Here is a 25475-nt window from a genome sequence, read left to right on the forward strand (position 1 = left end):
ATGGTGGCTCATTACATATGCAAATGAGGCTCAGCGATAGTCCACGCTTAGCCTCATTTGCATACTTCTGGCGCAAGATCGCGCCAGTGTAGACATAGCCTAACAGGTTGATGAGGCATGATTTCCCTTTACAAAAGTCATGTTGACTCTTTCCCAACACATTGTCTTCATCTCTGAGTCTGATCTTTTTGTTCTTTACTATAGTTTCAGCTAAGTTGTCTGGTACTGGAATTAGGCTTACCAATCTGTAATTGCCAAGATTGCGGGCGTGTGGGTGGTGCCAGCCCCTGGGCGCGCAGCGTATGGGTGGCCCCATCCCTGGGTGCACAGCGCAAGGGCTGTGCCAGCTTCAGGCGCACAGCACTGGGGCGGTACCGGTCCTGGGTGCGCAGCGTATGGGTTGTGCCGGCCCCTGGACGTGCGGCGTATGGGCGTCCCCGCCCCTGGGCACGCAGCACAGGAGCGGCACCGGCCCTGAGCAAGCAGCACATGGGCTGTTCCAGCCCCGGGCACGCGGCGTATGGGCATCCCTGCCTCGGGCACATGGCACAGGAGTGGCGCCGGCCCCAGGCGTGTGGCGTATGGTCAGCCCCACCCCTGGGGGTGTGGCACAGGAGCGGCGCTGGCCCCGGGAGTGCAGGGCATGGGTGGTGCCAGCACCGGGCACGCAGCGTATGGGCGTCCCCGCCCCCGGGTGCCCAGCAGCCCCAAAAGGTTGGGCACCATTGGACTAGGGCAGAGAGATGCATGTTATCTTTGCTGGAGCTCGCATGCAAAAAAGTCTCAGTGGAGACCAAGGCTAGCCACTTGATCTCAAACGCAGGATGGGCATCAGAGCCTGGCTTGCTGCCTGAGGCTATGTCTAAACTGCAGGCTTCTTTTGGAAGAAGTGTTTCCGGAAGAGATCTTCCAAAAAAGCTTTTTCCAAAAGAGAGCGTCCACCCTGCCAAAGCGCATTGAAAAAGCGATCTGCTTGGACACTGAATGGACACTCTCTCGCATTTAAACTGATTACTATGGATGGAGTGGTCACCATCCTCTTTTCTCTTCTTTGGAAAGAACTCCCTCTTCCCCATCCACACACGCCTTTTTCTGAAAGAGCTCTTTCGGGAAAAAGCTTCTTCCTTGTAGAAAGCGGTTTACCAATGTTGGAAAAACCCCTCTGTTCTTTCAATTTATTTGTTGAAAGAACGTGATTGCAGTGTGGACGTAAGTGAAGTTTTTTCGGAAAAACGTCCGTTTTTCTGAAAAAACTGTAGTGCAGACCTAGCCTGAGCTAGAACATCCACTGGCTTCATTGGAGCTCGCACAGGCTTGTCTCCCTGGGCTTGGAGATTCATTCCCAGCTGCAGCCTAGACATACCCTTACCAGCCAGATCCTCAACCACTGTAAGGCCATCATGCAAAGGAAAGAGTCCATTCGGAAGTAGGGATGTAAAATTGCGTTTAATCGGTTAACTGGTTAAACATTATGTTAACTGGTTAACCAGGACCCCACGGGCGGGGGAGGGAGGGGCTTGGCCTGGCTGGAGCTATCCCTGCCGTGGTGGGCTTGGTGGAGCTGGAGCAGCCAAGTGTTCACAGTGCGCCGATTAACCGGTTACCCGTTCGCATCCCTCTTTGGAAGATGCCAAGTGAGGATCTGGCCCTTAGCTCTTCTCCTGTACTAAGTAGCTGGCGATGCAAGGTCCTGTAGCAAAGTAGTATTGCTGCCGTGAGCAGGAACAACTACTTCCAAACCTCTGAGGCCGCTTCCATCTCACACTGCTCCCCAGTGAGCAAAACCCAGGATAGATGGATTTTTTTTTTCAGTTTGGTTGAACAGCCTGGCGGAGACTTGATAAAAGCTTTGCTTCCCGCTGAGAGGCTTGTCCATCGAGCAGAGGAGAGACTCAGTTTTGCCATTTAGCATGAGGCCACTGTCCAACTCTGGCTCCTACAGACTAACCCGAGTTTAATCCCTTCCTCTGCTTTCAGGTTGTCTGCATAGTTCAGATGGCTCGACACGGATCTCAACAGGCTTATTTATCCTGATTTTGTTTTGCTGCGCTAGGGTGGCACAGGTGGGAAGAAGATTAAGCTGATTTCTTTTCCTTTGATGCAAGGACAATTGGGGAATTACTAGGCCCCCAGGAAACCGCCAAAAATTCCTAGTTTCACACTGATTCTGCGTGTCAAGTGTCAACTGCTAATAGATCTTCTTGCTGCCGGTGCGGTTCCTGTCACACGCCAGTGGCTGAGCTGCCTCGCCTCCCTGCATCTGGGGAGGAATGCACATCAGGCCCTGAAGCGGCAGGGGGGCTTTTAGCACTGACAAGTAGGTAAGAACAATACACGGGTGGAGACAATTATTGACAGCTGTGGAAATAATCTTCGGCGGCAAATAATGTTCTAAGAGGCACTTTTGCTGATGCCGTCAGTGTTTAAAGGGATCTCCTCCCTTCATCCCCAGTCCTCCTCACAGATGTTCCTAGGGGACGCTCAAATCACTGTCCACGAATGCAAGAAATGTTTGCAGCTTCCTACCTTCCTGTAGGTGCCTAATGGTTCTCTTCCATACGTAGCCCCTCCTGTTCATAAGCCCGGTGTGAGGTTATTCAACATAGGGGAAGCCTTGTGACTTTTTACCCAACTTTGGGAGACTGGGCTTGAGGCTCCTTCGTGTGCTGTGTTGTGTGTCGCTGTGTGTGTGCCTCTTGGACCACACCCACTCAGAGAAACCACCAGGAACGGGCTTTATTCTGTAAAGAACACCGAACAGGATTACAGTTCAGCAGCCTCTTCTCTGCTTGCAGCCTACGTGCTTCTAGCTCAGTCCGTGCTGAGACCCTGCTGGGGGGCAGAGGGCACATCCTGGCAGGAAGCAGGAAGTTCTCCCATCATGCTGCAGTTTGTAGTCCACAACTTGTAGTTCCCAGGGCTGCTCCTGAAGCACATGGGACCTTGGGCTACACCTAGGCTGGGTCTACACTACAGCAGAAGGTCAACTTAAAATATGCAACTCCAGCTACAATAATGACATAGCTGAGGTCGATGTATCTAAATCATGTTTCCGCACCGTCCATGCAGCGGGAGGTTGATGGGAGAAAATGCTCCCGTTGACTTCCCTTACTCCTCACGAGGAGCAGGGGCACCTTCTGAGTTCGATTTAGTGGGTCTATACTAGTCCCGCTAAATCAAACCCCAGAAGATCGACCGCGGAAGTGTCAATCTTCCGCATGATGTAGACATGACCAGAGAGAGCCACTTGTTGGAGCAAGGGCAAAATATATAGCCACCCAATGCAGCCCTGTGCATTTCTGGAGACAGTTCCCCTATAGTCGTCAACAATAATTTGTAGAGAACTGATGTGAAGAAATGGGAGGTAAACTGATGAACTCCAATGTGCCTCTTGGAATATGTAAATCACTGCATAAGAACTGACTATTAATGGTACAAGTTGGGATTTTGAGAGGAACCTTAGGGAAACAGGCACCTCACTCCCGTTATGTTTTATGAAATTTGGACACCCAATTTCAAAGCCTATTTGCAAAGTGCAGCCCCAGCTGTGACAGAAATATAGCGATGGTGAAATCTTGGCCCATTTGGTCAGTGGCAGTTTTGCAGATGATTTCTGGATTCAGATGTTTTCTTCATGCCATGATCAGATCTTTCCTTTATATCCTCCCAACATCTAACAGCAAGAGCAGTGAATAAGGTTACAAATGTGTTGTAACTTCATAGGTTTCTGGAAAAAGTCATGAAAGAAATGCTTGGAGCTCCCACAGCTTCTGCCTAGAACCAGCCCTTTTCTTCGTATGAGGTAGATCCAGGCTTGGGGGTTGTGTTTGTGGATGTGATGCGTGGGGTAGAGGCTGTATTTTTGTTAGGGATGTTCCGGAACATTCCTGAACATGGACTGAGGTAGGAAAAGGAGAGCCAAAGAGGTGGAATCGTTATGTTTAGAGATGGAAAGCAGAGCTGTTGGTTTCAGCCCATACCCCTGCTAACAATGGATATAGTCCCTGGAAGAGAGGACACGGCGTGAACTTGTAGGTCAAAATATAGGTGACATTTTGGCACAGAAGATGACAATGGCCCTGCAACTTTTAGAACACAAAGGGGAGGGATAGGGATGCTGGAACAAGGGAAAGGCTCCGAAGACCGTGGATGGTCTTGTAGTTAAGGAACCAGGCTTGGGAGCCAGGTGACCTGGATCATATTCACGGCACTGACCAAGACGCCCTCTATGACCCTGGGCAAAGCCATTAAATCTCCCAGTTCACCAGATATACAAGAGGGCTAATAATACTTTTCCTGCCACCCTTTGTCAATACTGTCTATTGAGAGGTAAACTCGCTGAGGCTGTCTTTGTACAGCACGTAGCGCAATGGGACGCTCTTCTAACCTGAGGCCTTGAGGAGCGTCCTAGAATTCAGATGATTAACAACAACGGAGGAAGAGCAGATGGCTGCTGGGGAGCTGGGAAAGCAACTCGTGAGGAGAAGACGGTAGGCTGAGCAATGGAGGGCATTATCCCCACACGGCGACGGATGGATGTTAGTTGGTTAGTGGCGATAGCCATGCTACTTTGGGACGTGTCGTGGGAAGTGAACAATATTCCTGAGCAATGTTCTCTCTAGGGCTGCCAAGCAATTAAAAATTTTAATCGCGATTAATCGCACAATTAATCACTTGCAACTCCCCTTTGAAACACTGTGGCGGCGTTTCAATGGGGCAGCGCTTCATGGAGCCTGGGATCAGCTGGAGTCCCCATCTGACCCCGGGCTCCATGCAACACCGCTCCTTTAAGGTGCCGGAGTGGCACTTCACCAAGGCAGTGCTGCATTAACACCTGCGGTTAATGCGTTAATTTTTTTAATGCGTTAATCCTGTCCTGCGTTAATCGCAGGCGTTAATGCAGGTCAATTGACAGCCCTAGTTCCCTCTCATTTTTCCGCCCATGTGTGGAATAAATTTTGTTATGTGCACCAAGGCATGTGCAGATGTACCCCATCAGAAGAGATTCATGCTGCTGGCCAGGGGTACTCTCCTATTCAGCTGGGTGCATTCGAATCTCTCTTGGGTGGCCTCCCAAGCTGCTTCTGATAACTATTTGTATTTCAGGAATACTCCGAGGTCCTAACAGAGATTCTGACACCACTGTACTAGGCATAGAACACACAGATGTAGTAAGAGGAAGTCCCACCCCTACAAACCTACAGGCCAATGAGAGAGAGAGAGCAGGAGTATTGCTCTTCTGCTTTTAGGCTACGTCTATGCTCCACTGTGCTGTTGGTGGCATGTAGGGAACGTGGACTATAGCTGCATCCATACCGCAGTATGTAGCTGCACATGTTCCCTCTGCTGGAGCCTTTCCCTGCTACCCAAGTCTTTCCCTGCTGCTCGGGAGGGCTCCAGCAGTGGGGAGCTGGCGGAGTCTTTTCCCATTGCCTCTCCTCTGCCAAAGTCCTCACCAGTAATGGTGTATGACTAGCAGCAGGGAGATGACTGAGCCTTTCCCCGTAGCAGAGACTTTCCCTTCTGCCTCCCCACTGCCAGAGCCTTTCTCCACTGCTTGAGACTTTTCTTGGGCAGGGGGAGAGGCTCCAGCACCTAGGAGTCAGTGAGACACTACACCGCTAAGAGCAGAAGGAACGGCACGGATTGCACACAGAGAGCTGGGTAGCATCCTTCAGGCATGTCTGCATTTTACTCATCTAAGCCTTGCCTCACTGACTACACTGCTCCTTACATCTGTGCTGCGGGGGGGAGGGAGGGTGCTATTCGAGTGCACGCTCTACGCACTGCTGAAAGAATCACGCGGTGTAGACTGTTGCTCTTAAGAGGAGAAACTGAGGCACGGAAAAGCTAAGTAACTTGCCCAAGGTCACAGAGGATGTCTGTAGAACATCAGAAAATTGAACCTCGTTCAATTGTACCGCTGAATTTCAGTCTGTTTCTTTAACCACCAGGCTAACCTTGTGCTCTGTTGCCAGCTGCATTTCCATTTGCCTGCAGTTTGGTTGACATCTTGGTCATTTTTTCTCCAATTTCACCTTTTTGGCCAAGGATGGAATTTTCCTCTTCGGAGGAACTCAGAATCTTCAGCACAATTTAGCACGGAGCAAATGAATAGCGAGCCCTGCATATTAATAAATGCGTTTTAGATGTTGGCCTCACAGTTTGATCACAGCAGCCTCGGAAGGCTCATAAACCCAGGAATACATAGTTCCAAGCCTGCATCAAAGAAGTCCACAGCCCCATTGGGAGAATCTATGAGTATTGATGAAAGAGGGAACTTATTGTATATGTAAGAAAACTCCTTTCATGGCATGCATATTAAGGCAGGCTCCTTGGGCTGGGGTAAATTGGGGCTGCTTTTAATTTACATTCCCCCTTGCTTGTATTAAGTCTTCATCAGAAGAAAAATTAGTCAGATGTTTTCTTAATGACATCACTTAAAAAAAAAACACGCTTCATTTTTTCCAGATGAGGCGGTGGAGATTGTTAGAAATGATGAGAAACTAAATCTGGAACAGAGGCTTTGATTCACTTCTCTTCCCCCTCCCCACTCCCGAATAAATTGGTAGATTTCATACAGTTGACTTATTAGCAGCAGCCTCAGCCGTTACACAAATCTTAGCTCAAACCTGGCTGGGCCCTGCAGGCATGCTGCTCATGTAGATGATGTCATGGCTGAAATACAGAGGATGTTAACCAGCCACTGTACACTGTGCTATATACATAGGCCACACAGTCTGGAACAAGACACTTTGGAAAAGGACTGAGTCACTTAAATAATTTTGGTAACAAGATGACATAGTAGCACAGGTGGTGTGGTGAGGTTGAAATCACTATACGTTTGTTCTTTCAGTCCTATAAAATATATAATTCTGCTTTCGGTTGTTGCAGTGTAAATCGGGGTGACGTGTGTGTGTGTTGGATCCTGATGTGTCGTCGTAAAGGGTAGAGTTTTGCTGCCTTCTGTACTTTACACTGGAGAGAGGCAGACTTCATCATTCCAGGAGAGTACTTAGGGCTGTCTGTCTGTCTGCCTATTAGGGCTGTTAGATATTGATTGATGTAATCATTGTGTAACTGCATCAAATCTTAGCCGTTATACGAGTATTCGATAGTCCCTGGGGACGGGGCTGACAGCCAGTGCACTCCTGGCCCCCTCCTGGGGAGCTCCCGTCCCCAACATGCTGCTGCCTCTCTATCAGAGGCAGCAGCGTGGGGCAGCATCGGTCTGTGGGAGCCTGCAGACAGAGGCTGCACTGGCATTCCACAAAGCAGCCCCTGTCCGCGAAGGACCTGGGCCCATTGCAGACAGAGACTGCTCCGTGGCAGCTTCCCCTGCCCCCCACCCCTCATGCCGCTGCCTCTAATAGAGGGGGGCACATGGGGAGCCAGCTTTTACGCCGGCTCCCCGCCCCAATGCCTCTGGAGGAGGCAGCAAGGAGGGTGGCAGATGGTTCCATGTAGCCAGCTCCCTACGCATATCAGCTCCTGCCTGCCTCCCCGCCCTGCACTACTGCGACTGATAGAAAGGCAGCAGCCCCAGCGGGAGGGGGAGGGAGCCAATACACACAGGCAGCTGGCTTGAAAGCTGTCTTCCAGCATGTACTGGCTCCTTTCTGCCCCCCTCACCCTTTGTACGACTGCCTCTCTATCAGAGGCAGTAGCGCTGGGGTGAGAGGGGACCAGCAACTCTGTGGGATCCAGTGCTCCAGCGCTGGCTCCCCCCCACACACCTTGCTGCCTTCTGATACGTGATGTCAGGAAGGCAGATTTTAGTTTACTAAGAGGAAAAATAACTGAAGAGAGTTGCCAGTTTTTTAAAGGGACATTATTAAGGGCCCAAATGCAAACTATTCCACTATGTAGGAAAGAAAAGTATGGCAGGAGACCACCTTGGATCAACTGGGAGATCTTTATATGATGTAAAAATCAAAAAGGAGTCGTATAAAAAGTGGAAACTAGGTCAAATTACAAAGGATGACTGTAAGCAAACATGACTTCAGGGGCAAGATTAGAAAGGCAAAGGCACAAAACAAGCTAAATCTAGCTAGAGGCATAAAGGGTAACAAAATGTTCTACAAGTATATTAGGAGCAAGAGGAAGACCAAGCACAAGGTAAACCCATTGCTCAGTGAAGAGGGAGAAACAATCACAGGAAACTTGGAAATGGAAGAGATGCTTAATGACGTCTTTGTTTCAGTTTTCATCAAGATGAATGGTGATGGGATGCCTACATAGAGAATGCTAGTGGAAATGGGGTAGGTTTATTAGTGAATATTAAAGAACAAGTTGAAAATTACTGAGAAAAGTTAGACATCTTCAAGTCACCAGGGCCTGATTAAATGTATCTTAGAATACTCAAGGAGCTGATGGAGGAGGTATCTGAGCCTTTAGCTATCATCTTTGAAAAATCATGGAAGTCGGAAGAGATTCCAGAAGACTGGAAAAGGGCAAATCTAGTGCCCATCTATAAAAAGGGAAATAAGAACAACCCAGGAAACTACAGACCAGTCAGTTTAACTTCTGTGCCAGGAAAGATAATGGAGCAAATAATTAAGAAATCTATCTGCTAACTTCTGGAAAATAATAAGGTGATAGGAAACAGCCAGCATGGATTTGTAAAGAACAAATCATATCAAAGCAACCTGATAGCTCTCTTTGATAGAATATCAAGCCTAGTAGCTAAGGGAGAAGCAGTGGACATGATATACCTAGACTTAGTAAGGCATTTGACACTGTCTCACATGACTGTCCTATCAATAAACTAGGGAAATGCAGCCTAGATGGGGCTACAATAAGGAGGGTACATAACTGGCTGGACAACCATTCTCAGAGAGTCGTTATTAACAGTTCACAATCATGCTGGAAGGGCATAACATATGGGGTTCCTCAGAGCTTGTTTTGGGGATGGTTCTGTTCAATATCTTCATCAGTTATTTAGATACTGGCATGGAGAGTACACTTATTAAGTCTGCAGATGATACCAAGCTAGGAGGGGTTGCGACTAATCTGGAGGATAACGTCATAATTCAAAATGATCTGGACAAACTGGAGAAATGGTCTGAGGTAAACAGGATGAAGTTTAACAAGGATAAATGCAAACTACTCCACTTAGGAAGGAACAATCCATTTCACACATACAGAATGGGAAGTGACTGTCTAGGAAGGAGTACGGCAGAAAGGGATCTAGGAGTTATAGCGGTCCACAAGCTGAATATGAGTCAACAGTGTGACACTGTGGCAAAAAAAGCAAACATGATTCTGGGATGCAATAACAGGAGTGTTGTGAGCAAGACATGACAAGTCATTCTTCCGCTCTACTCTGTAATGATTAGGCCTCAATTGGAGTATTGTGTCCAGTTCTGGGCACCACATTTCAAGAAAGAGGTGGAGAAATTGGAGAAGGTCCAGAGAAGAGCAACAAAAATGATTAAAGGTCTGGAAGCATGACCTACGAGGGACGACTGAAAGAATTGGGTGTGTTTAGTTTGGAAAGGAGAAGATTGAGAGGGGGCATGAGCAGTTTTCAAGTATCTATAAAAGGGTGTTACAAGGAGGATGGAAAAAAATTGTTCTCCTTGGCCTCTGGTGATAGGACAAGAAGCAATGGGCTTAAACTGCAGCAAGGGAGGTTTAGGTTGGACATTAGGGAAAAGTTCCTAACTGTCAGGGTGGTTAAACACTGGAATAAATTGCCTAGGGAGGTTGTGGAATCTCCATCTCTGGAGATATTTAAAAGCAGGTTAGACAGACACCTGTCAGGGATGATCTAGACAGTGCTTGGTCCTGCCTTGGGGGCAGGGGACTGGACTCGATGAATTCTTGAGGTCCCTTCCAATTCTATGATCTAGACCCCCTACCTTTCCACTTTGTGTGTTATTACTTCTGTCTGTTTCCTGTACGTAGCTAAGACTGTAAACTACTCAAGATAGGGACTGCATTTGTATTCTCTATATCTAGCACTATACATACCTACGGCACCATATCCTCACACCACCAATTCCCTCTCCTGGTGCTATAGACTTGCTTTGGCACAACTCCCTTTTCTGCTTTCTCAAGGGGCTGAACACCAGGACTAAGTCTAGGTTGGCATAATTCAGACTGTGTATATAACCCCGTGTGACAGGAAGGATAATAGCTGTATGGTAGACTGCATATGCATGACTGTCACTGAGTTATTGGTAAGGGTTGAAGATACGATTGAATAAACACCTGAGAGCTCACTACACAACCTCTTTCAACTTTGCTACTATTGCTGGAGCTGCTTCAGGATTGAAATACATATAGGATTTTTTTCCCTTAGTGTAGACATGTCCAGATACTAAACTTGCAACATTTACTGAGTCTTTTCTCATTTTAATGGGGACTTTTTCTAAGCAGGGACTGAGGGATTTAAGACTAAGGAGTCTAGAACTAGAACACACATGATAAAATGTGACCTGAATGTTTCCCTTCAAAAACATAAACCTTACAATGTGTTTGAAAAAGCTTTGATTGACTTCTCCAGGTGAGGTTTCTCCCGTCGACCTCCCACAGTGGGGAGAATTGGCTTAAGGTACGCCAACTCTGGCTATGCAATTCTCATAGCTGGAGTTGCATATCTGAAGTCAACTTTCTCCCTACATGGAGACTTGGCCTTAGTAACATAGGCAGATGAAAGAACTGTCATAGAGCAAACAGGAGTTCAAGGCCTGCTCTCAGCAGACCAAGAAACATCGCTCCTCCTCTGGCTCACCTTCACAACCATAAATGTGGTGAGCGTCTGTAAATTTTATGTCCCTTTCTTGTCCTGCTTCTCTTCCTGACACCTAGCTGCACTACTTCAATTGGCTTTCACAGTTTGGTCAGAGCTCTGAGCACAGAAATTCTGCCTGACTTGCTGGCAAGCCTACGTCTCTTTTGAGCTCCAGCTGACAAAGTCTGTCTCTTTCCCTCTTGGTTTGACAAGTCCATGGTCTCACTATGAGTCGGTTTAGAAGAAAACAAAGGAGGCTTCTTTCCCCTCCTCCTTCATGCAGGGTCACACTTTATCTTTTCTCTCTAAAGTTCAGAGTCAGAAGAACAAAAGTTTGTAAAGAATAATTCTGCCGCCTTGCATAGCACCTGTTCTCCAATGAGTTCAGTGCATGTGGCAAACATTTTTTAATAGTCGTTGCAATATCCATCCAAAGTCACTACTATAGCAAACTTGTGGCCAGCTAGGACGTCATGTATGTCAGGGTGCCACGTGCTGTGGCCACAGTGAACGTCACAGTCTCTGATCCTTTTGCTCCAGAAGTAGTTGAGAGAGATTTTTCAACAGCTATTAGCAGAATAAGCCACAGACCTAGAAAAGAGCAATTCTGAATCTCGCACAGATGGCGGTGATACATAGGTGCACAGTTTATAGCTATTTAATAAAAGGGCAACCAGAGGTGCAGAAAAATGGAAATGAGTTGCCTAGGTTCACACAGTGAGTCACAGCTGGGCACCAAATCCTGTTCTCCAATCAGTGCTCTGGCTTGAAGAAAAAATGCATAAAGAGCTGCTAATGAAATTGAAGGCTCATTCACGGTATGTTTTTCTGTTTCCTTCACAGGCCTCCTGCCCTCAGTGGCAGCCCCGTTCTCTCCGATATCTCCCTTATTCGCCTTTCTCCTCACCCAGCAGGACCTGGTGAATCCCCTTTCAACCCCCCGCACCCATACATGAGCCCCCACATGGAACATTACCTCCGCTCCGTGCACAGCAGTCCCACTCTCTCCATGATCTCGGCCGCCAGAGGCCTTAGCCCTGCGGATGGTAAGTACATTGCTCTCCTGACACTCCATGTGAGTGTTTAAAGCTGTCGCTACACAACAGCTGACATGGAATGAGTTGTGCAGTTCTTACATCAGCTGCTGTTGAAAGAGGCTTTCTCCCAGCTCCCTTCCCTTCCCACACGGCCAAGGCAGTTGGCGTGGGCTGGCGGCCATCTTGACAGTCTCCACAGAGAAGGCAGAAAATAAATCTGCATGGCAACCCGTAGACCTAGAAATGATCTCTGGAGGCAAGGTTTCAGCTTGTAGCCAAACCTATGCTGTAGGAGCTTGCTCTGCTGCTGCTTGTGCTGTAGCTATTTTGTACCTCTGGCACTTTTCACCAGCACTACATTCACAATACTCCCAGGATCGACAGCTGCAACGGATCTACAGCTGCTCTCTCAAGTAGGGAACTGTTGTTGTTTTTTCCCCCCTTCGTCTGCAGCGACACATTTGTTTTGCATCATTGCATGGACAAACCAGAGCGTGAGAAGAGCTATGACTGTGGGATCCTATTGTAAATATTTTGTTTAAAATGATGTACCGTTCACTCCCGTCTCTGCTCTTCTGAGCTTTGCTGGCAGTGGGTCTCCACAGAGACCCCACAGCCCTGTGACAGGGCCACAGCTGTGCAAAGTGTTTGTTGTGTCTTTTGCTCTTTTCACAACACTCAGAATATGAGGAAAGATCTTGGACACAGTTGGATTCCAAATAACCACATTTGTTAACTATATACAAGCGCACAAGGCCTAGCCACTGCCGCTCCATGGGGCTCCTGCACTAGAAGACAGCAGGCAGGACTCACTAGGGGACCAACAAACTACTTAAAAGGCTACTACCCAGTTCCTGTTTCCACCCTTCTCATGTGATGGGTGCCCTAATGTAAGGGGGGAGGCCACCTGACCCCTCCTTCCCCATATTTTTGCTCCCCTCAGGTAATCCCCACTGAACAGTCCTTGACTGAATTGAAAAGGAAGTGGCGCATAGTAGGGGTGGTACCTAACGGGTAACTGAATAGTCGTGTAACTGCATGAAATTTTAGCGGTTACACAACTATTCAATAGTCCTCAAGGCAGGGCTGGCAGCCAGCGTGCTTCCGGGGAGCCCCCTGCTATCCCTCGCTGCTGCCTCAGTATCAGAGGCAGCAGTGTGGGGTGGCAGGTGGGAGCTGGTCTGTGAGGGGAGCCAGTTTAAACCAGCTCCCCGTGCAGACTGGCTGCCTGCTTCCCTGAACTGTTGACTCTGATAACAGAGGCGGCAGTACAGGGTGGCAGCAGCCCCTGCCCCTGGAGGGTCTGAGCTCCCCACAGACAGAGGCTGCTCCCTGGGATGCAGAGCAGCCTCTCTCTGTGGACAGGGGCTGCGTTGCAGCAGCATCCCCTGCCCCCTTCCCATCCTGGCTGCTGCTTCCGGCACTGCAGAGCTGGTGCTGGAGGGAACTGGCTTTTAAGCCAGCTCTCCCCAGCACTGGCTCCTGCCCTCACCCCCTGCCACCTCTGTAGGAGATAGCAAGGGAGAGGGCAGGCAGGTCTGTGGAGCCATCACACACCGGGAGCTGGCTTGAAAGCCAACTCCCTGCACATATCAGCTCCAGCCTGCCCCCATCACCCTCCACACTGCTGCCTCTCTGAGAGGCAGCAGCAGCAGGGGGGTGAGAGGGCAGCCAAATCTGGTGCTCATGGGGAGCCTCCTTAAAGCCAGCTCCTGCTCCCCCCCTTGCTGCCTCTGATACAGAAGCAGCAGGAGGGGGGATATGACTGTAGTCAACAAGATTAACCAATAATCCTAGGCCTCGGCTGATCAGTTAATTGTATCGTCGACTACACGTTGACATCCCTAGTGCAGTCTAGGTGCAGCCCTGGGCGCAGCTACACTTCCCAGCAGCAGGCGGCTTAGTACAGTTCCGACCTTCCCCATCTCGGTGAACTGAGGCATCGCACAGGCCTGCGGAGTGTTTGATAAGGTTAAACATTCTATTCGTGAGGTCGGGAAGGGGGGAGAAATGCAAAATGGGAAGATTTTCAGTAAGGAATTTTAGAAAATAAATAAATACAGGCCTGTGCCTTTGAAAGCATAAATAGATATGGAGCCCCGTTTCCTCTCCCTCTCAAGATCCCTCTTTAAGTACAGCTATACATTCAGTACCATGTATCTCCATAAGAAGTCAATATAAAAAGTGCGTGTGGAAAGTCAAAATTGGCCCTTGTACCTATCTACATAGAGAGGAAGGACAGTCAGGTGATTTGGGGGTTCTAGGACTCAGGACTTCTGCGTTCAGTCTCCTGCTCCAATGCAGACTTTCTGTGCCCCTGGGAGAGTTACTTAACCTTTCTGTGCCTCAGTTCCCTGTGTGTAACATAAGAAAAATAGCACTTTCCTAACTCACCTCAACGTGCTGAAGATACATCCATCAAAAAACTGTGAAGTGTTTAGATGCTTCAGTAACTGGGGCCACGTAAGTACCTTGGATAGGTACAGGCACATGCCTACCTTAAAATATGGCTCTTCTGTTCCTGTTAATTAGGTTCTGCTCACCCAAGCAAGTGTTAAGATTCCAAACCTCCGCGCTCAGCATACCGCAGAGAGGTTTTATTGCTTGCATACTTTTTTTTTTTTCGCCGCCTTGCAAAGTGAGTTTCATTATTTGGCATTTTAAAAGGGGCATTGTCGGGGGCGGGGGAGTTAGGCCATGGTAAATAAGTTAATGGAGAGCTGGTGGGGAGGCAGGGTTGAAAAATTACAGCGGGAAGAAAGTGAGCGTAATTGGCTTTGGCAGCCAAAATGGTTTTACGCTGCCAGACACTAAACCTAGCTCTCTGCATTAGCTCTCGGCTTTAATTTCCTTGCGCTGCTGTCGTTAACTGAACTCGCCTTGTCTTTTTCTTTGCTAATAGGCCCTGAAGTGAATGCTCACAGCAGTTTTGCTGTAGACCGGCTGGGCCTTCCAGCCTTCACCCTGCAGTGAATTCTGTTTTCATGTTGAGGGATTATTAGAAGGGGGAATGAGAGATTGTTTATAAATTTGCGGAAATAGAGGAATGCAGAGGCCCCTTTTGTCCACAGAAACACGCCCAAACGCACGTCATTAAAGCACCAAACGGAGTTGTAGCAAAAGGACTCGGGAGTTGGGGGGCAGAGTGTCGTGTCAGCACCGGACTCTGAATTACTGTGAGAATGTTTTCACCATATTTGTCTCCTCACTCTCTGCCTCCACAGTGGCTCACGAGCATCTAAAGGAGAGAGGCCTCTTTGGTTTGCCCCCTCCCCCTCCAGGAGCCAACCCTGCCGACTACTATCATCAGATGACGCTTATGGCCAGCCATCCGAATCCTTACGGGGACCTCCTGATGCAGAGTGGGGGAGCAGCCAGCGCGGCGCATCTTCATGATTACCTCAGCCCGGTCGATGGTGAGTAGGAAGTGAGCCTGCCCCTTTCTTGGGAGCAGCTCGCAGAGGGCTCTGCTGGGAGAAGTTTGTTTCAGCCTAGAGAATTGTTCTCCGAGTGGATGAAAGCCGATGCAGCTGTGTGTGATTATTCTGTGACCCTCGGGGCTGCGCTGTAAGTTAATGGTTTAAAAAAGCGAAGTTTAAAAAGTTTTCCAGCTACAAAAAACAATTGTGACCATTTGGAGAGGCATCTTGGCTGCTAAATACACGGGAGTCAGCATGTTCTGGGCTCTCCTCACTGCTCTGCCAGTGACCTGCAGTGTGATGCCAGATAAACCGCTTCACCTCTTTGTGCCTCTGTTTCCTTTCCCACCTGATCGGTCTTGTTTGTTTGGACTGTAAACTTCTGGGGGCACAGGCTGCCTCCTCTTCTGTGTTACACAGCGCCTGGCACAAGGGGGCTTCAGTCTTGACAAGCACCTCAGGGGCCTACGGTAATATAAATTCCCAAACAAACATGATGTTTACATGAAATAAAAGTTGCAAGTGCATGGTAAAAATCATAACAGGGATGTTGCAACTGTCCCCGAACCAGGCGTTCTAAACCCAGAAAATTCAGAACTGGGGTTAGCCTGAAAAGAAATAAAATCATGTTAAGGCATGAAATTGTAGCATGAGACCTCACAGTTGTGCCCTGTATTATAACCATAGCATGAGCCCTCACGGCTCGAACCCAGCCATGTTATTACCTTAGGGTATGTCTACACTAGCTCATTAGTTTGAGCTAGGTAGGCAAATGAGGGCAACCAGAGTTGCAAATGAAGCCCGGGATTTAAATATCCCGGGCTTCATTTGCATGTTCCCGGGCGCCACCATTTTAAAATCCCCCTTAGTCTGAACTAATTCAAACCAAGGAGTTAGTTCAGATTAACATTTAACTGCCGCGTCTAGCCGCGGGCAGTTAGTTCAGACTAAGGGGGATTTAAAAATGGCAGCGCCCGGGAATATGCAAATGAAGCCCGGGATATTTAAATCCCGGGCTTCATTTGCAACTCCGGTTGCCCTCATTTGCCTACCTAGCTCGAATTAAAGAGCTAGTGTAGACATACCCTTACAGTTATGATTCATGCCGTAGTTTCAGATTAGGTTCCACTGATTTTTTTTTTAAGATATAAGATATTTTCCGCTGCATGGTATCTCACTCCCCAAGAACATAAGAATGGTCATATTGGGTTGGAGTAAAAGATCCATCTAGCCCAGTATCCTGTCTTCCAACAGTGGCCAATGCCAGGTGCTCCAGAGGGCGTGACTAGAACAGGGAATCATCAAGATCCATCCTCTGTCACCCATTCCCATCCTCTGACAAACAGAGGCTAGGGACACCATTTCTACTCATTCTGGCTAAAAGCCATTGATGGGCCTAACTTCCATGAATTTACCTAGTTCTTTTTTGAACCCTCTTGAAGTCTTGGTCTGTTATTCCGAAATAACTTTGCTGTGTTGACACACCCTAAGAGTATGTCCACAATGCAGGCATCAGGTATAATCACATCTCATGTAGTCGTACTCAACCTAGCTTTAATCTGGTTCATTTGGGTACCCACAGAAGAGAAGCTGCAGCATCACAGACATCCGTTGGGCCCACCATTCAAGTATTTACCTGGAGTTTTGAGTGGGTTTGTGCAGTCCCTGCTGCCATGGCTTCACTGCTCCAGTATCCGAGCAAGCTAGATTAAAACTAGCTCAGGTCTGACCATGCAAGCAGAAATCACACGCTGTGATCACAGTGTAGACATACCCCACATCTAAAACCATTTTTTGCTCTCTATTACTGTTGTGCCATTACCCACAATCACAGCCCTGATGCCCAAAACTTAAGGTTTTTTGTTGTTAGAAAGTCAAACAGGTACAGATTGGACCTCCCTGGTGTGGCACCCTCAGGACCTGAGCAGTCCTGAACCAGGGAGTTCGCCGGACCAGTGAAGGTTCAGGCTGCCGGTCCCACTGAGGCATCAGTCCCAGTCACTGGGCTCCGTTCCCAGCCGAGGCTGCCTTCCCAGCTGCACCGGGGCTGCACTCCCTGCCGTGCCAGCCCGGGCCGTGATCCCAGCCACCGGCCTGGAAGAGGCTCCCGGCCACCGGGCCTGCTGCCACAGGCCAAGGGTTTGCTCCTGACCCTGGCTGCCCTTGCTCCCAGCCGGGCTTTCTGGTCCAGCAATATCCGTGGTCCTGCCAACCATGGATGTTGCCAGACTAGAGAGTACCAGATTTCAGAGGTTCAGCTTGTAGTCAGTAATAATTTCCTCGTGGTCTTGCCTGTTTAGTGTTATCCTCAGTGGATGAAAAGGGACAGCTCTGAGTTTTCCTCTTAGTCTTCAAGTTCTGCATTTATTCCCTTGCCCTTCCTGCCTCCTCATTAGCGCAGCAGCTCCTTGATGTGCCAGAGAAACAGCTGGTTAGATAAATTAATATGGCTTTTATAATATTCCTGACGTTCAGTGCACCAGGGTCCTCATCCTGTAGGATACTGAGTCTCCATCTTTTATCATAAAGTCGTTTGGAATTTTCCCTTTGACAGAAGAGTCTCTTCCTACCTGGCTTCTCCTAGGATAGGTCTAGAGTAAATCAAGGTCCCTACTTCCATGCAGCGACGCTTATGACCGTCTCTCACAAGAGGGTTGAGTTTTGTCAAACACTGAACCCTGGCAAGGGCATTCTTTTGAGTCTTTCAGGAAGTTTTCTTGATCAGTGACTGGAAGGTCCATCTGTAAACCTCTGGGTTCCATTCACAGAAACAAAATGATCAAGCAATGATGGAAATAAATGAAGACTTGAAGTGAAATTCCACAAGGCCGTTTCAAAGAAAAGCATGTGAAAAGCAGCAGGCCCTGCAAAAAAATCTGCAGTGCACATGTGGAGTTGTATCCATTAGTCTGGGATTCATTCTCTGATTATGTTTGGATGATCTGATTTATCTTCCCTGCAGCCAAGCCACTAGCAGGGAGCTTGGGTCTACAGGGAGCTAATTCACAAACTTGCTTGAAGTCAATGGGTCTGAAAAACATGCTTAAAACGAAGACTTTGCTAAACTTGGAGGGACAACTGCATGCTCAGTGCTTTACTAAATTGGGGGCTGAGCCCCATAAAATGGGTTTGGCAATGTCTGTCTTTCCTAATTCATGTTCTGCTGGCTGGTTTAAAGAGCTGTTTTCAGTAGCTCTGTCTGATCACCGCCGCTTGGTTTCAGGGTCGCATGTGCTGAGGGAATTGCAAGTCACCTGGAGTGAAATGGCTCATTCTGAAACCAAAATTTCAGAAGCTGAACCCGCCACTCCTTGTTTGTTGAACAGATTATTCCAATAATAAATGGCCATATGGTACCTAAGTAGATTGTTTAGTAATAAAACGGGATGTTCTTTTGATGCAGGGATATCAAGAGCACACAATAAATACAGGCGTGCAGTTGGAATAAAATCTTACATTCACAGAGGGCCTTTCTTTCCAAAAGATCCCCAGGTTGCCTTAAAAAATTTACAAGAATCACTTCACCTTCCCCTGAAGTGCAGCCAACTCTAGGGTGGAGCATAGCAGAGTTAAACACCACAAGGGAACATGAACACAATCTGGTACAAGAATACAAAGCTGCTGTGTTAAAATAGTGGGGGGGGAGAGGAGAGGAGAAGGTTGGGAAATGTACATTGGACGCAGAAAACCTCTCATTGCCCTGAATACTGCAGAACACAGTACAGGTATTCATTTTAACACCGCCATATGAACAGACTCATTTGGAAGCAAGATGGCGGCCCATGGTAGTTTTTTCATGCACTCTTGTCTGGGGCCTTCCAGTGGCTTTAGTTAAATGCCTGGGGTGACTGCTAGAGATCTATCTGGCTTCAAGATTAAACTAGATGGGTTTATGAAGGGGATGGTTTGATGAGATAACAGGATCTTGGTAACTAATTGACCATTCATTATCAGTGGGAAATAGGTCAATGGAGGGATGATAGGAATTACTAGAGAACTTTCTGGGTGTCTGGCTGGTGAGTCTTGCCCACATGCTCAGGGTTTAGCTGATCGCCATATTTGGGGTCAGGAAGGAATTTTCCTCCAGGGTAGATTGGCAGAGGCCGTGGAGGTTTTTCGCCTTCCTCTGTAGCATGGGGCACAGATCACAGCTAGAGGATTCTCTGCATCTTGGGGCCTTCAAAGTATTTGAAGGCTTCAATATCTGAGATCTAGGTGAGAGGATTATTCTAAGACGGGTGGGTGAGATTCTGTGGCCTGCACTGTGCAGGGGGTCAGACTAGATGATCATAATGGTCCCTTCTGACCTTAAAGTCTATGAGTCTATGAGATAACGAAGGGCATGTCTACATTTGTTGCCCTAACACATCTGCACTGAGGCACAGCAAGGGTAACCATTTAAATGGGTAATTGATAAACATGAGCTCACTGGTTAACCAGAAGGCTACCCGCAGTTCCTGATACAGAGACAACAGAATGGGGTGGCAGGCAGGAGCCGGTACACATGGAGAGCTGGCTTAAAAGCATCCAGTTCCCTGGGAGCGGGGTGGCAGGCAGAGCTGGTGCATGCCTGGAGCCAGCTTTTAAGCCAGCTCCCAGCATGCACCAGCTCCTGGGGAGCTGGCTGCCACTCCGCGTCGAACCGTGCAATCGCGGAAATTTTCAGCGGTTACACAGGTAGCCAGTTACATGCATTTTAACATCCCTGCTGAATAAAGAGTGTAGTGGTCACATTACAGCGCTTTGCTTTAATAGCACTGCTTTTAATTGCACCTGACGTGAAATTGTGATTTGACTGCGAAACTGGAATCAAAGACAGCAACACTTTTTCTCCTGCCCAGAAAAAAACATTTAAAACAGAGAGCCCACAAACATCCCAGAGGTGCCGACTCAGGAAGGAATCCTCCTGGACTGTGGTTTCTTATGATTCCAATTTATATTGCAGCTTAGGCCTTCTAAACAGTCACCTGGTGGACAGGGAATAGACAAATGTAGCCTTTCAACAAGGATCTTAGGGAAGCATTTGAATTCCTCAAACCGTAAAGCCTTCTAGGGCCCCAGGGAATGAAAAAGTAAGGGTCTAGGGTAGGGATGTTAAATTTAGATTAATTAACTAATCGAATAGTCGATGGAATTTGCATCGACTATTTGATTAGTCGATAAGGGCACCTCTGCCTTTGAAATGTAGCAAAAGCCTCACCAGCTCTTGCTACATTTCAAAGGTGGAAACGCTGTGGGTAGCACAGGGACAGCATGGGACTCAAGCAGTCCCCCTCTAGCCCTGTGCTCCCTGCTTTTGAAATATACAAGAAGGGACTAAGCGCACCGGGAGAATAGGGTCAGTGGGGGACTCAGGCAAAGCACACGCAAGCCCTGGGGCTCTTACACATTTCTAAAGATAGAGGCAGCAAGGGGGAGAGGGAGGGGAAGCGACTAGTTGAGTCACTAGTCAACTATGTGATACACATATGCTTCCTGGATAGTCGACTAATCACTTGCATCCCCAGTCCAAGGGCAGCACTTGGTACCTGAACAAATATTCAGCATCTGCTGCAGTCAAAGTAAGATGTGTGATGCTGTACAGAAGGAAAGAAGGGAATAAGGAACTGGTTATCCTGAGACTTCTGCAGTTGGCTGCTGCTTACATTAAGCTGAGATGTGGTGATACCATTTCCATTTCTGCAAAGAGGACTGAAATCCTGCGTTATAAAAACGGCTTCCTCTCCTATTTGTATACTATCCAAAAGGCGATCGTAAAGCGGGGGGTGTCTGTGTGTGTAAAATTGTCTTGGCTAAGATGAGACTGAACCTTAAACTGAGACTGAACCTAAAACTTGTCACTGACATTTCTTTCTTGGGACAGTCTAAAATTGCAGATTTGTAGATAAAGAAGGAAACTGACACGTGACAAATTGCAGCACTGTATAATAAACTGCCAGAGAAATATTTCCTCCTTTACTCACGAATCTTGAATTTCCTTCCAGATTTAGATTGGCCCCATGCCCAGGATGGGACAAGATTTAATCCTACACCAGTGAGACCTTTAGGGTCCAATCTTAGAACCTAGATTGCTAGTCTAGAAATGGGATATTTATATACAATTTGGGAAGGGGAGAGTCACAACTTTCAAGGGGGATACAAAAACACTTGCTTTTACTCCTTGAAGATCCTTCTGACTTTAATGTCTTTTTAAAGCTAGTTCGTACGTATCAGAAAGACATTTCAGGTCATTTTAAAAGCCTTAAAATATGTCAGTTTCATTTCTTTTCTTATCTCTAGAGTTCAGCTCGTGATAACTGGGGCTTCTGGCTATGTGTAGAGCACGGGTCTCCAACCTTTTTGAGCATGAGATCACTTTTTGAATTTAAGGGCAATCCAAGATCTACCTCAAATATAAATACCCTGGCCCCGCCTCCTTCCCTCCTCTTCTCCGAGGCCCCGCCCCTGCTCACTCCATCCTCCCTCTCTTGCCCATCCTCACTCACTTTCATCAGGCTGGGGCAGAGGGTTGAGGTACAGTCTCTGGTCTTGGATTAAAGGATCTGGAGTGTGAGAGGGGCTCTGAGCTACTCTTGGGACAGGCAGTTGGGGTGCAGGAGGGCGTTCTAGGTGCAGGCTCTGGGATGTCATTTGGATCCAGGGGCGCTCTGGGTTAGGGCAAGGGCTTGGGGTTCATGACTGGGGTAGGAGTTTGGGATTTGAGCTCCAGCTGGGCACTGCTTCTTGGCTACAAGGGCACACTGTTAATTCATATCCAGCTTCTCATCCACTGTACTCGCCAGTCTTTTTCTGCTTTTACTGTCAGTGGGGTCACTGGATAATTGAGGTGCTATTGGTGATATGGCTTCCTTGGCAGACAGGTAGAGAATATGGTTGAAACATTCTAGAGTTCTCAGGGAGGCATAATAAAATCTTTCTAACTTTAACAAAAGCTGAGTTCGTAATTCTCATGCACTTTGGACTTGATCTTGAGAGATGTTCACTATCTTTAATTCTAAGCACTAATTAAGATCAGGCCATGAAGGGTTCCCCCCTCCCCCCCCAAAAAAAATACTAGAGCTGTGTGAGTTTTGGGGAGGGAAATAATTACCCGAAAATATTTTTTCCCAACCAGTGCGCCTAATGTTCCTGCTCCAAAGTCTATCAAGGCAGCAGAAAGATTCCCATTAACTATATCTCAAGCTGAAGTAGAAGAGGTAGAAGAAGCTCCAATCCAACTTCCACTGATGGAGAAGAGACAGGGCTTTCTCCTAAAGGAACAAGACCACCCCGGCTAGGAATACTATTCATTAGTTGGGTGAGAGTGATACCTACTGACTGGAGCAGTCACATCTCTTGGGAGCGTCTCGCTTTGCTGTCGACTGGCAGTCTGGCCTGAGGAATGTTTCGTACAGCTGAGTGGGGAGCGGTTTTCCCCTTCTCATGAGAATTTCTGAGAGTTTGAAAGGGATATGTTGACAGTTTCACATTGAAACTGCTTGCAACAGGCTGGCTTGCCTCTTCAGGGTCAGAAGCCCGTGGTCAGCCATCACTGGTTCCTAAGTAGACACTCCCAATTAAGGATCATCTGGCCCTAGTGAAGAACAGCGGGAAGATGCCAAGCTGCCAGCCCTGGAGAGAGAGAGAGAATAAGTTCTCAGGGAGGCAGAGGCTACAGGGAGCAAGTAACTACCCCCAGAAAAACCCGGTTTTGGGGTGTGAGTGCTGGGAGAGCAGGAAAACAGCTCCTCGGGGAGGAAGGGCTATGCACAGTGGGAGACTTTATTTTAAGGGTCGTTGTGGTTAGACACAAGCCTATTTTGAATTATTGAGGAACCGAGAAGGGAAATGACACTATTGCCTGCTTGCCCAGGACCATCAGGAGGAGTGGCTGCAGGAGGGGGCCTGGCCAGTGAAATAGCCCCTGCCTCTTCTGTCTTGGTGTTTTGAAAAGTGGTGCCAATATTTACCTGCTTCCAAAGATATCACGGGGCTTATCTAGTGTCTGGGAAGTGCCTTGACATTTTCATTGGAAGGTGTCATGGGGAGTAGAAGCTCACACTTTGCATCCAGAAGTCCCAAGTTCCGCTCCCACACACATACCTGCCCAAGGTGTCTGTCTCGTCTTGATTATTTGTCTGGCTGCTTGTCATCTAATAACGGTGTGCAGGGCATTAAGGGGCTAGATGAGGCCAATACTATTATCCCGCTCTGCACTATATACTTCATTCTGTGTTCTTCAGCACAGAACCTGAGGGCCGTCCAGTAGCGCAGTGTGAATACACAGCGGCCAGGTGGTGTTTGTTCTCAAATCCTCTCCCAGAAGGGAAAGCATGTGAAGCAAAGTGGTTTGTTTTGGTAGAGTGTACGTTGTTTCGTCATCGTCTTTGTAGCTAAACAGGCCTGTTGCTCTGTGTTTCTATTAGCAAAGAAACGTGCCATGTACTTGCATTGGAAAGTGGTGCAGGTTAGGGTTATTAACAACGTCCATGGTGCTAATAATTACATGCTTTGGCTAATTATCATGGCTAGGTTTTTCTTCTCCTGGTGTTACTCAGGGCTGGCCTTGCCGTGAGGTGAGCTGAGGTGGCTGCCTCAGGTGCCAGACTGTGAGGGGGGCACTATGAGGAACCAGAGTGCAGAAAATTGTGTCTGCTGCTGGTGCATATGTATTCTCTCTGCTCTGAAAGTTAAGTGTTTTTTTGAACAAGGCATTTTAAGTTGTTAGTTCTCCTTTATTGGGGTAGGTAGCAGAGCAGGACCATGAGAAGAGTAGAACAGGAAGAAGGCAGAATTGAGACCTTTCAAAGTTTTGGCCCAAGCGAGGGGTCACGGGAGAGTCATTTGAGCTCCCCGCTTCAGGTGCCAAAATGTTGTGGGCTGGCCCTGGTGTTACTGCTTATTTTCTGTGGAGTAAAACAGACTGTGCATCACCTCGCCAGTAGCCACCTTCCTTCTTGGGTACTTTGACTTGCTGTCTGCGCTGGAAGAGGAATCATTCGTGTGCAACATGATTTGAGGTCAGAGTTAGGTGTGAAAACCCATAACATCAGAGAGACTCTCGTGCAAAACATACACCCTGCTTCCTAGGCCCTCTATCAAAATACTTTACACATCCCATAGTATCGGGAAGATCTAAATTAGAGCAGACACTAATAAAATGCATGTTACTTGATTTATGCTGGAAAAGTCCCAGCCCAGCTTGCAGAATCTGACAGCTTCCAGCAGAGTTTTACACAGAGAAGGGGGGGTGGAAAAAAAAGAATTTACCTATGTGCAGTCAAGGGTGCGCTGGCTGGTTGCACCAATAAACCCAGAGCTTCTGTTGGACATCAGGACTTCTTCCGTCTTCAGATTAATGGGGACCGATGGCTGATCCGGCACTGTGGACATAAATCACTGGAAGGAGCAGCGAGAAATGAGTACAAGACTTTTCTTTCTATTTAGTAATTTATCAAGGGAAGTGGCACATTAATAAACAGATCTCCCTTGAGGTGTAGGAGTAACAGAGATAAATATGACTGTCAAATGTGGCCTGCTTCCTTCTGTTGTAGGAATGGAAGACTGTGGGAATGCAAATGCAGAAAGCAGTATCTATAGATAGATATAATTTGTAAGGTAGCAGCACCTTTAGGCCCCAATTGAGAGTGGAGCCTTGTTGTGCTAGGTGCTGTACAAACAGATATTTACAGACCACTCCTCCCCCCACACACCCCCCGGCCAAATACTAGTAATCTAAATGGGCAAAGCAAATGGTGGGAGAAGAAATAGCAGCGTGCAATGACTTGCTAGAGGTCACAGAGTAGATCAATGGCAGAGTTGAGAAAAGGAGTCCCCGGCCAATGCTTCAGCCATTTGACTATGCTACCTCCAGTTCCTACGTGTGTGTAACTACTTTTGCATCTAAACCATCCCAGGCTTTTTGAGAATTTTCCAGTCTGGATCCAGAGCCGAACTTTGAGGGTGGGGCCGCTCTCTAAACACGAAGAGTTACATAAGACATTTGGCCTTTTCTTTTGTGTTTAGAGTGAGGCCCCAACCTCAGTCTTCTGATCTGAATCCAGATTGGAACATTTCTGAAGTTTGGAGTTGTTTGGCTGCAAGATAGTGTATTTAGACCTGAATTTTAAGGGGGCATCTGCAGAGTTTCAGATATATAGCCAAAGTCTGGCTATGGTTGCTTCTCACTTTTTGGTTCTAGCCAGTCTCAGCATGTGTTGTTTATTTTTTACCTTCTCATCAGACCAGGAATAGCAGCACCATGGTAGACTTCACTATTCAAATGGGTTCACACAAATCCTA

General features: G+C 47.7%; 1 protein-coding gene across 6 annotated transcripts in view; it reads left to right on the top strand.

Annotated features, from left to right (window-relative positions):
* Window positions 1-25475, top strand: part of GLI2 (GLI family zinc finger 2) — a 278389-nt gene that overhangs the window by 211787 nt on the left and 41127 nt on the right. For all 6 annotated transcript variants that reach the window (XM_075933075.1, XM_075933077.1, XM_075933073.1 and 3 more), the window contains 2 exons: window positions 11582-11784; window positions 15000-15191. In XM_075933075.1, the coding sequence (XP_075789190.1) occupies window positions 11582-11784; window positions 15000-15191 (395 nt within the window). The remainder of the gene's footprint in view (window positions 1-11581; window positions 11785-14999; window positions 15192-25475) is intronic.

This window comes from Pelodiscus sinensis, chromosome 7, assembly GCF_049634645.1.
Source record: "Pelodiscus sinensis isolate JC-2024 chromosome 7, ASM4963464v1, whole genome shotgun sequence".
Lineage (NCBI taxonomy): Eukaryota > Metazoa > Chordata > Testudines > Trionychidae > Pelodiscus > Pelodiscus sinensis.